Source organism: Panthera pardus, unplaced genomic scaffold (genome assembly GCF_024362965.1).
Source record: "Panthera pardus isolate Hobbes unplaced genomic scaffold, ASM2436296v1 HiC_scaffold_6, whole genome shotgun sequence".
Classification (NCBI taxonomy): domain Eukaryota; kingdom Metazoa; phylum Chordata; class Mammalia; order Carnivora; family Felidae; genus Panthera; species Panthera pardus.
In genome coordinates this window covers 21,554,845-21,567,476 of record NW_026526991.1, presented here as the reverse complement: position 1 = coordinate 21,567,476, position 12,632 = coordinate 21,554,845, and the positions used below count along the sequence as shown (strand labels likewise).

At 38.9% G+C, this 12,632-nt stretch overlaps 1 protein-coding gene across 14 annotated transcripts in view; it reads right to left on the bottom strand.

Annotated features, from left to right (window-relative positions):
• The window catches only part of ANKS1B (ankyrin repeat and sterile alpha motif domain containing 1B), a 1,073,811-nt gene that overhangs the window by 912,917 nt on the left and 148,262 nt on the right, over positions 1–12,632 (bottom strand). For all 14 annotated transcript variants that reach the window (XM_053895881.1, XM_053895874.1, XM_053895876.1 and 11 more), the window contains exon 2: positions 2,692–2,772. In XM_053895881.1, coding sequence (XP_053751856.1) covers positions 2,692–2,772 — 81 coding nt within the window. The remainder of the gene's footprint in view (positions 1–2,691; positions 2,773–12,632) is intronic.

Genomic DNA, 12,632 nt, shown 5'->3' with positions numbered 1-12,632 from the left:
CTAGAAATCATAATGTTTTCAGACACAATTTACAGATGATGGCTACAACAACAATAGCAACAAACATGGAAATGATGTGTTTCTGTGCTGACTGCTAACGCATGCTTGGGAAGAATACAAAATAATCAATTGCTCATTACCTTGCTAAGTGAGAATAGCAAAAGCAAAGAAAAGAAAAAACATTCTTCTCTGGCTCTGAGATATATTCTATGACATTTTTTCTCCTTCAAATATATTTTCTTAAACCAATATTAAAATTAGCATTCTGTATGAACACACTAGTTGATGGGAGGCAGTCCAGAAATAGACAACAGAACAGAGGAAAGCAAGCAGGAGTTTAGGAAACTGATGTGCAGAGTCACAAAGAGAAGATAATGTACAGTATTGGCAAAGGCATGCACTTAGAACTAAAACACTTAAACTCAAGACACAGCCCCACCTTAATATCTAAATGACCATTATGTCATTTATCCAGAATGGTCTTGTTTCTCCATGAGGGGAGGGGGGTTGGGTTGAACAAATCATCTCTAATTACAAAAATCCATGGGTAATTTAAAGTCTGTAAATCTTACACTCTAGATGGAAATGTAAATTTCAGAATTTTAGCATCACAGTACATAACTGAGCCACAAATACCAAAGCAGTGTATCATAAAATGTAATCATTGAAAGGAACAATGACAAATATCCAGCCTATGTATTCAGTACACTGAATTCAGCACTAGATGGGTTAATTAAATGGGGAAAGGTCACATAACCAGCAGAGATGGGAAGATGGAATCAGAAATTTTCCTGCTTTTTTCCAATGCCTGTACAATGACACTGAGTAAAATCTTTCTAGAAAATGTTAAAAAGATGGGATCTTCATATAAAAGCAGAGATATATAATTCTCAGAGAATATCTGCAATCAAAGAGATCTTAAAAGATATCTAGTCAAATCACTCATCTCTTTATGGTCACAATCTTAATGATTGATATTCAACTCACTTAAATTATCTTTACTTTGTAAACTGCTAATAGAAACAAACAATTATGCAGTGGGCATAGGGAACCATATCTCAATGGTTATAAGTTAGAACTTCATAGGTCATCATGTATGAACAATAACATTTCCTAAACATGGAAAATCATGGAGGAATATGAATGCTAATCCATTTTGAAATATTATTTTGAGAAGTACTTATAATGACAAGCTATGATAGAACAAGAAAAGCAGTATAGCTCCAATGCTCAGGCCTAAGATCTTCTGTCCATTAGATTTGATAGTCTTTCCAGTTATTTTCCCAACTGGAATTTCCTCTGAATTAGGAATGACAATTAAGATGACCAAAGAAGCCATCAGCATTGTATTTCTTGGGCTGATTTCATTTGCTTTTATTCCTGACGACCCAGGTACAAAGAAGAAAAAATAGTAATTCCTTTAAAACATTCAAATGATAGCAATCTGAACACATGAATTCATCAGGACAACAATAAAGTTTGAAAAATATCCAGCAAATAAAAGGTGCTAAGTTACATGGTATAAGATGATTCAATATAGACTAGGGAGTGGATAAATAGAAATGTATTTTGGGAATTCTAATACTAAGAATCCAAGTGACAAAACATTATGATTACATATATAATTACATATGCGTAGATATAGATATATCTCGATATCTAAACAGAATGATAATGCTAGGTTTCTGCAATAAGTTTGAAGATAAAAATATCACAATGATAAATGGCAAAATGATAAGTTTCTTGTGTAAAAACTTTAAGTCCATAAAATGTGATCAAGTGTGACTTGATCCTATGTCTCAATTCATAGAATAAAAGAAAGGTTAGGTGGGAAAGCAAAAGGTAACCAGCATTTTTAATTTTTTTTTTTGTATCTAGCATGTTTAAGGCAATATTATCACATCTAAAAAACTGAAGTGAAATGAAATGATCCATATCTGGGAAGACTAATTTGGGCCATTAGAGCAAAGAAAAGACAGATAAGAAAGACTGACATAAAAAGAACCCCTTTTGTTCTATGATGGGGGAAGACAGGACATCTGCATCATTCAAAGGACTCCTCACACTGTGACTCTGGCACAAAACCATAAGGTAAAGTAGGTCAAATACTAGAAATGAAGTGATGGTTATGGTTACACATTATTTCATTGTCCATATTGTAGGCTATCACATTACTGAAACATAATTCCACAGAAAGAAATTAAAAACCAGAAAGACTATCTTGAATAACAAAGAAAAAGCATTTTAAGTAAATGTGAAAGATTTTGAAGTGGTTCATATAAATGCCTGTGACTCATATTCATAGTAAGAATCTATCAAGATTTTACTCTTGGTGAATACTCCCCATGTTTGATAAAGACACCCAAAAAAGGTAGGGAGGCATTAATAACAGGTTTTATCCCATTCCTTCCCGTAAGTTATGCATAACTAACATGTCCTATCACTTCTTTCATTCTCTTCGTGTGGTAGTTGACTATTTTACGACAATTCTCTCAGTTTACACTCTGCACATAATCATCCACAGCAACATTCCTACCAAGTTCAACTTGTCAGTGTTGCCCCTGGTGCCTCTTCAGATTCACCTAAGCTCAAGGGACTCCTGGCAACATGAGACAGGTCTCATTAACATAATAAAGTTCATCACATGTAACTACATACACAAGGATTCTAGTCCAAATAAGGAGCACTTACTTATGTCCATTTAAGGCTGCATGGTGTAAAGCAGTGTAACCCGAACTGTCTGTGCAGTTTACATTGGGGCCTCGCCAGATGCTGCAAATAAAGCACAAGTGCAGAGTTAACAGTTAAGCAGAATCGTGCTTTGAAAAACAAAGAAGCCTGATAGTCCCACAGCCAGCAGCATGTTGCATATGAAAATTTTAGTCATGTAGAAAATGAATGCCATCTTTCGTGTATTCTCCTTGGAACAATAATTTATTTGATGTAGAGAAATTATTAGTGAATGTAGGCCTACTGCCATGTATTAAAATCCGAATACAAAAATTCCCTATTACTTTATTTCATTACTTAAATATTGGAAGCAATTAACACTCAGCCACTGTAGTTTATACCAAAGAATAAAGATTCATAACACCTGCCTCCTCCCTTTTAACACAACCCTTCTAAGATGGCAGAGATTTATATAAGTTAAAAGATATTTATGCATTATGGGAAGAATATATAAACTCTTCTTGCTATTTAAACGCTACCAAAAAAATAAGTATTTCATACTTGAAAATATAGTTGAAGATTAGGACTGCTGTAAACCAGAAGATTCTAACAGTTCTAAAGTTATCATTTTACAAAACAACATATTTTAGAGATAATGTAACTACATAAAATAGCCCATTTTATCCTGACATTATTACTATAGAAACTATTTTTAGCTTTTGAAAACATAAGTAATTGAAAGCCACTTTTCCTAAAGTAGACCAAAAAATTACTTTATCTGGCATTCATGACAATATTAAAGCCCTCAAAACTAAGGTCTAGAGAGCCCCAGGGAAGGTGGCAGAAGAGGACCCTAATTCACCTCCTCCCACAGATATAACTAGATAACACTCACATCAGCACAAATAATGTAGAAAATGATCCAAAGACTGGCAGAACAAACCCCACACCTAAATATCAAGGAAAGGTCACATCGAATAGGGTAGGAAGGGCATACATACAGTAGGGAGCTAAACCCCTTGGGTCTGGTCACCAGAGGGAGGGAGCTGCAACACAGGCATGTAGAGAGGTGACAAAGAGACTATCACAGTGGAAAGCCTGGGAAAGACAAATCCCCACAGCATTTAGCTTTGAAAATCAGAGGAATTGAATTTCATGAGTTCCTGTAACAAGCAGGACTTAAAGCCTGGAACTTAAAAATCAGTGGCTAGGCTCTGGGAGAGCAAGCACAAAGGGTGAAAGGAAAATGAGTCCCTGCCCTTAAAGAAACACACAACAAATAGTTCTCAAAGACACCACTTAGAAGCAGCAGTTTGAAAAACATCTGGGGTGCACAGGAGGGAGAGTCAGTTATTAATTTCAGAGTTCCTGAGGGACTTCTCCAGGAACAAAAGAGCTGGCAGGTGCCATCCCCCCCCCCCACTCCCCAGCATAATCACATAGCCTTGTGCAGTGGCAGAAACAGCAGGGTGCATGCATTCACTACTTAGTGCTTACACTGCACCCTGCCCCCTTTTAAAGCCACACTTGCCTTAGGTGCTGCAGGTCACCTCTCCCAGACCATTGCAAATCTTGCCAACACTGCCTCCCCCAACCTACTGTGGAGGACCCCGGCACCTTTTTAAAACTGCAACCCTCACCTGCACACACTGTGGAGTTCCCTTGCCAGCCTGAGTCTCTGCAGCAGCTACATGTCCCCTGTGGAGGAGGACAATTGACACCTCATTATAAGTACACACCCTGCTCACTACTCTCAAGAGCAAGAGACTAGTTGACAATTCTAACACAAGGAAACAGACAAAAACAGGCAAAATGAGAAGGCAGAGGATTATGTCCCAAATGAAACAAGAAGACAAAATCACACTAAGAGACATAAGCAATAGAGGTGTATGTAATATCCTGAAAGAAAATTTAAAGTAATGATCATAAAGATACTCACTGGACTTGAGAAAAGAGTGAAGGACATCATTGAGACCAGACTCTTAACACAGAGTTAAAAAAGAACCAATCAGAGATGAAGAAAATAATAACTGAAGTGAAAAATATACTTGATGAGCACCTGGGTGGCTCAGACCATTAAGGGTCTGACTCTTAATTTAGGCTCAAGTCATGATCCCAGGGTTGTGGGATCAATCCTCACATTGGGCTTCATGCTAATCATGGAGCCTTCCCAAGATTCTCTCTCTCTCTCTCTCTCCTTCTGGCACTCTCCCCTGCTCACATGCTCTCACTTTCTTGAAAATAAAAAAAAAAAAATTATTCTATGAGAATAAATAGGCTAGAAGAAGTAGAGGAATGAATTAGCACCCTGGAAGAAAAAATAATGGACAGTAATCAAGCTTAGCAGGTGAGAGAAAAAAGCTGCAAAATGAGAGTAGATAGGGAATTCGGACACTCCACAATCATAATAATATTCTCATTAGAGGGATACCAGAAGGAGAAGAGAAAAAATGGGGGGCAGAAAATTTATTTAAAGAAATAATAGCTGAAAACTTCCCTAATATGGAAAAGGAGGCAGAGAGTTACCCAATAAAACCAACCCCAGGAGGTCTATACCAAGACACATAGTAATTAAAAGGGCAAAAATTAGTGATATAAACAGAGAATTTTAAAAGCAGCAAGAGAAAAGAAGACAGTTACATACAAGGGAAACTCCATAAGGCTACCAACAGATTTTTCAGTAGAAACTTTGAAGACAAAAAGGGATTAATATGATATATCAAAGTGCTAAAAGGGAAAAATCTGCAGCCAAGAACACTCTATCCAGGGAGACTATCATTCAGAATAGAAGGAGAGATACAGAGTTTCTCAGACAAAGACAAAAAGAAAAAAAAAAGGAAATGATTACCACCAAATCAGCCCTACAATAAATATTAAAGGGAACTCTTTGAGTATAAATGAAAGACCATAAGTGAGAGTGTGAAAAGTAAAAAATACAAAAGCAGTATAAATAAGTATATTTGTATAATTCAGCCAAAGGATTCACAAAATAAATTGTTGTAAAATATAATACCATATATGTGAAATATGCTGGAGAGGGGAGTAAAGAATGGGTTCAAACTTAATCAGCCATCAACTTCATACAGACTACTATATGCAGATGTTATATACAAAACTAACAGTAACCAAAAATCAAAACCAGTAACACATATGTAAAGAATAAAGAGAAAGGAGTATCACTAAAGAAAGCCAGTAAACCATCAAAGAGAGCAAGAAAGGCTCAGAGAAAACTACCAAAACAACTATAAAACAAGTAACAGAATGGCAACAAATACCTATTGATAATTACTTTGAATGTAAATGGACTACATGCTGCAAAGACATATGGTGACAGAGTAGATTAAAAAAAAAAAGATGAATCTATATAGTGCCCTACAAGAGACTCACTTCAAGCCTAAAGACACCTGCATATTGAAAGTGAGGGGATGGAGAAATATTTATCATGCAAAACAATGCTGGGGTAGCAATACTTCTATCAGACAAAACAGAATTTAAAATAAAAACTGTAAAAATAAACAAAGAAGGGTTCCATATAATCTTAAAGGGAACAATTCAACAAAAAGATATAAAAATCATTTAAGTATTTTTGCACCCAACATGGGAGAAACCAAATACATAATACGGTTAATACCAAATATGAAGGGGTCACCTGGGTGGCTCAGTGGGTAAGCATCTGACCTTAGCTCAGGTCATAATCTCAAAGTTCGTGAGTTTGAGCCCCACGTTGGGCTCTGTGCTGATAGAGTCTGGAGCCTCAATCGCTTCTCGGCCTTTTGGCTAAGATCAAGTGTAGAGTCTGGAGCCTCATTCAGCTTCTGTGTCTCCCTTTCTCTCTGCCCCACTCCCCACCCCCTGCTCATGCTCTGTCTCTCTCTCTCTCTCTCTCTCTCTCTCTCTCTCAAAAATAAATAAATATTTTTTAAAAAGGAAAGGATAAAAAACCATATGATAATTTCAAAAGGATCAGAAAAAGCATCGGACAAAGTACAGAATCCTTTGTGATAAAAACCCTCAACAAAGTAGGTTTAGAGGAAAAATACCTCAACGTATGCAAAACCCACAATGAACATCACACTCAATGGTGAAAAACTGAGAACTTTTCCCCTACAGTCAGGAAGAAGACAAGGATATCCACTCTCGCTTTTATTCAACATACTATTGGAAGTCTTACCCACAGCAATCAGACAACACAAAGAAGTAAAAGGCATCTGAGTTAATAAAGAAGAAGTAAAACTTTCACTATTTGCAGATGACATGATACTATACATACAAGACCTGAAATACTCCACCAAAACCTAGAATTGAAATGAATTCCATGAAGTCAAAGGATACAAAATAATATACAGAAAGCTGGTTCAATTCTATACACTAAATATGAAGCAGCAGAAAGACCTATTTACAATAGCTATTAATGACTGCACCAAAAATAATACAATACCTAAAAATAAAACTAACCAAAGAGGTGAATGACCTCTACTCTGAAAACAATACAACACTGATTAAAGAAGGATCAGAGGGAAGATGGCAGCGTAGGAGGACGCTGGGCTCACCGCGTCCTGCTGGTCACTTAGATTCCACCTACACCTGCCTAAATAATCCAGAAAACCGCCAGAAGACTAGCAGAACAGAGTCTCCGGAGCCAAGTGCAGACGAGAGGCCCACGAAGAGGGTAGGAAGGGCAGCGTGGCGGTGCATGCTACACGGACTGGCAGGAGGGAACCGGGGAGGAGGGGCGGCCTGCCGGCCAAGCAGAGCCCCCGAGTCTGGCTGGCAAAAGCGAAGGGGCCGGACAGAGTGTGTTCCGACAGCAAGCGGGACTTGACATCTGGAAGGTTATAAGCTAACAGCTCTGCTCAGAGAACGGGAGGGCTGGAGGACAACGGGAGGGCTGGAGGACAACGGGAGGGAGAGTTGCTGAGCCCTGGGACGACAGAGTGCAGTTTGGCAGAGAACAAAGGCGCTCACCAGCACCATCTCCCTCGCCCATCCCCCAGCCAAAATCCTAAAAGGAACCAGTTCCTGCCAGGGAACTTGCTGGCACCGCACAAACATCCAACGCTGTGCTTCTGCAGATCCGCACCTCCGGCAGCGGGTCTGACTCCCTCCCGCTGCCACGGGGCCCCTCCCGAAGCAGATCTCCAAAGGAGAAGCAAGCTAAGCCTGCCCCTCCCACCTGCATGCACCTTTCCTATCCACCCCAGCTAATACCCCAGATCCCCAGCACCACAAGCCTGGCAGTGTGCAAGCAGCCCAGACGGGCCACACCACTCCACAGTGAATCCCGCCCCTAGGAGAGGGGAAGAGAAGGCACACACCAGTCTGACTATGGCCCCAGCAGTGGGCTGGGGGTAGACATCAGGGCTGAATGCGGCCCCGCCCACCAACTCCAGTTATACACCACAGCACAGGGGAAGTGCCCTGCAGGTCCTCACCACTCCAGGGACTATCGAAAATGACCAAACAGAAGAATTCCCCTCAAAAGAATCTCCAGGAAATAACAACAGCTAATGAACTGATCAAAAAGGATTTAAATAATATACCAGAAAGTGAATTTAGAATAATAGTCATAAAATTAATCGCTGGGCTTGAAAACAGTATACAGGACAGCAGAGACTCTCTTGCCACAAAGATCGAGGGACTAAGGAACAGTCACGAGGAGTTGAAAAACGCTTTAAACGAAATGCAAAACAAAATGGAATCCACGATGGCTCGGCTTGAAGAGGCAGAGGAGAGAATAGGTGAACTAGAAGATAAAGTTATGGAGAAAGAGGAAGCTGAGAAAAAGAGAGATTAAAAAATCCAGGAGTATGAGGGGAAAATTAGAGAACTAAGTGATGCACTAAAGAGAAATAATCTACACATAATTGGTATCCCAGAGGAGGAAAAGAGAGGGAAAGGTGCTGAAGGTGTACTTGAAGAAATAATAGCTGAGAACTTCCCTGAACTGGGGAAGGAAAAAGGCATTGAAATCCAAGAGGCACAGAGAACTCCCTTCAGACGTAACTTGAATCGATCTTCTGCACGACATATCATAGTGAAACTGGCAAAATACAAGGATAAAGAGAAAATTCTGAAAGCAGCTAGAGATAAACGTGCTCTAACATATAAAGGGAGACCTATAAGACTTGTGACTGATCTCTCTTCTGAAACTTGGCAGGCTAGAAAGGAATGGCAGGATATCTTCAATGTGATGAACAGAAAAAATATGCAGCCGAGAATCCTTTCTCCAGCAAGTCTGTCATTTAGAATAGAAGGAGAGATAAAGATCTTCCCAAACAAACAAAAACTGAAGGAATTCATCACCACTAAACCAGCCCTACAAGAGATCCTAAGGGGGATCCTGTGAGACAAAGTACCAGAGACATCGCTACAAGCATGAAACCTACGGACATCACAATGACTCTAAACCCATATCTTTCTATAATAACACTGAATGTAAATGGACTAAATGCGCCAACCAAAAGACATAGGGTATCAGAATGGATAAAAAAAACAAGACCCATCTATTTGCTATCTTCAAGAGACTCATTGTAGACCTGAGGACACCTTCATATTGAGAGCGAGGGGATGGAGAACTATTTATCATGCCACTGGATGTTAAAAGAAAGCTGGAGTAGCCATACTTATATCAGATAAACTAGACTTTAAATTAAAGGCTGTAACAAGAAATGAAGAAAGGCATTATATAATAATTACAGGGTCTATCCATCAGGAAGAGCTAACAATTATAAATGTCTATGCGCCGAATACGGGAGCCCCCATATATATAAAACAATTACTCATAAACATAAGCAACCTTATTGATAAGAATGTGGTAATTGCAGGGGACTTTAACACTCCACTTACAGAAATGGATAGATCATCTAGACACACGGTCAATAAAGAAACAAGGGCCCTGAATGATACATTGGATCAGATGGACTTGACAGATATATTTAGAACTCTGCATCCCAAAGCAACAGAATATACTTTCTTCTCGAGTGCACATGGAACATTCTCCAAGATAGATCACATACTGGGTCACAAAACAGCCCTTCATAAGTATACAAGAATTGAAATCATACCATGCATACTTTCAGACCACAATGCTGTGATGTTTGAAATCCACCACAGGAAAAAGTCTGGAAAACCTCCAACAGCATGGAGGTTAAAGAACACCCTACTAAAGAATGAATGGGTCAATCAGGCAATTAGAGAAGAAATTTAAAAATATATGGAAACAAACGAAAATGAAAATACAACAATCCAAATGCTTTGGGATGCAGCGAAGGCAGTCCTGAGAGGAAAATACATTGCAATCCAGGCCTATCTCAAGAAACAAGAGAAATCCCAAATACAAAATCTAACAGCACACCTAAAGGAAATAGAAGCAGAACAGCAAAGACAGCCAAAACCCAGCAGAAGAGAAATAATAAAGATCAGAGCAGAAATAAACAATATAGCATCTAAAAAAAACTGTAGAGCAGATCAACGAAACCAAGAGTTGGTTTTTTGAAAAAATAAACAAAATTGACAAACCTCTAGCCAGGCTTCTCAAAAAGAAAGGGAGATGACCCAAATAGATAAAATCATGAATGAAAATGGAATTATTACAACCAATCCCTCAGAGATACAAGCAATTATCAGGGAATACTATGAAAAATTATATGCCAACAAACTGGACAACCTGGAAGAAATGGACAAATTCCTAAACACCCACACTCTTCCAAAATTCAATCAGGAGGAAATAGAAAGCTTGAACAGACCCATAACCAGTGAAGAAATTGAATCAGTTATCAAAAATCTCCCAGTAAGAGTCCAGGACCAGATGGCTTCCCAGGGGAGTTTAAAGCAGAGATAATACCTATCCTTCTCAAGCTATTCCAAAAAATAGAAAGGGAAGGAAAACTTCCAGACTCATTCTATGAAGCCAGTATTACTTTGATTCCTAAACCAGAGACCCAGTAAAAAAAAGAGAACTACAGGCCAATATCCCTGATGAATATGGATGCAAAAATTCTCAATAAGATACTAGCAAATCGAATTCAACAGCATATAAAAAGAATTATTCACCATGATCAAGTGGGATTCATTCCTGGGATGCAGGGCTGGTTCAACATTTGCAAATCAATCAACGTGATACATCACATTAATAAAAGAAAAGATAAGAACCATATGATCCTGTCAATCGATGCAGAAAAGGCCTTTGACAAAATTTAGCAACGTTTCTTAATAAAAACCCTTGAGAAAGTCGGGATAGAAGGAACATACTTAAAGATCATAAAAGCCATTTATGAAAAGCCCACAGCTAACATCATCCTCAATGGGGAAAAACTGAGAGCTTTTTCCCTGAGATCAGGAACACGATAGGGATGTCCACTGTCACCGCTGTTGTTTAACATAGTGTTGGAAGTTCTAGCATCAGCAATCAGACAGCAAAAGGAAATCAAAGGCATCAAAATTGGCAAAGATGAAGTCAAGCTTTCACTTTTTGTAGATAACATGATATTATACATGGAAAATCTGATAGACTTCACCAAAAGTCTGCTAGAACTGATACATGAATTCAGCAAAGTTGCAGGATACAAAATCAATGTACAGAAATCAGTTGCATTCTTATACACTAATAATGAAGCAACAGAAAGACAAATAAAGAAACTGATCCCATTCACAATTGCACCAAGCATAAAATACCTAGGGATAAATCTAACCAAAGATGTACAAGATCTGTATGCTGAAAACTATAGAAAGCTTATGAAGGGAATTGAAGAAGATATAAAGAAATGGAAAAACATTCCGTGCTCATGGATTGGAAGAATAAATATTGTCAAAATGTCAATACTACCCAAAGCTATCTACACATTCAATGCAATCCCAATCAAAATTGCACCAGCATTCTTCTCGAAACTAGAACAAGCAATCCTAAAATTCATATGGAACCACAAAAGGCCCCGAATAACCAAAGTAATTTTGAACAAGACCAAAGCAGGAGGCATCACAATCCCAGACTTTAGCCTCTACTACAAACCTGTAATCATCAAGACAGCATGGTATTGGCACAAAAACAGACACATGGACCAATGGAATAGAATAGAAACCCCAGAACTAGACCCACAAACGTATGGCCAACTCATCTTTGACAAAGCAGGAAAGAACATCCAATGGAAAAAAGACAGTCCCTTTAACAAATGGTGCTGGGAGAACTGGACAGCAACATGCAGAAGGTTGAAACTAGACCACTTTCTCACACCATTCACAAAAATAAACTCAAAATGGATAAAGGACCTGAATGTGAGACAGGAAACCATCAAAACCCTAGAGGAGAAAGCAGGAAAAGACCTCTCTGACCTCAGCCGTAGCAATCTCTTACTTGACACATTCCCAAAGGCAAGGGAACTAAAAGCAAAAATGAACTACTGGGACCTTATGAAGATAAAAAGTTTCTGCACAGCAAAGGAAACAACCAACAGAACTAAAAAGCAACCAACAGAATGGGAAAAGATATTTGCAAACGACATATCAGACAAAGGGCTAGTATCCAGAATCTGTAAAGAGCTCACCAAACTCCACACCCGAAAAACAAATAACCCAGTGAAGAAATGGGCAGAAAACATGAATAGACACTTCTCTAAAGAAGACATCCGGATGGCCAACAGGCACATGAAAAGATGCTCAACGTTGCTCCTCATCAGGGAAATACAAATCAAAACCACACTCAGATACCTCACGCCAGTCAGAGTGGCCAAAGTGAACAAATCAGGAGACTATAGATGCTGGAGAGGATGTGGAGAAACGGGAACCCTCTTGCACTGTTGGTGGGAATGCAAATTGGTGCAGCCACTCTGGAAAACAGTCTGGAGGTTCCTCAAAAAATTAAAAATAGACCTACCCTATGACCCAGCAATAGCACTGCTAGGAATTTACCCAAGGGATACAGGAGTACTGATGCATACGGGCACTTGTACCCCAATGTTTATAGCAGC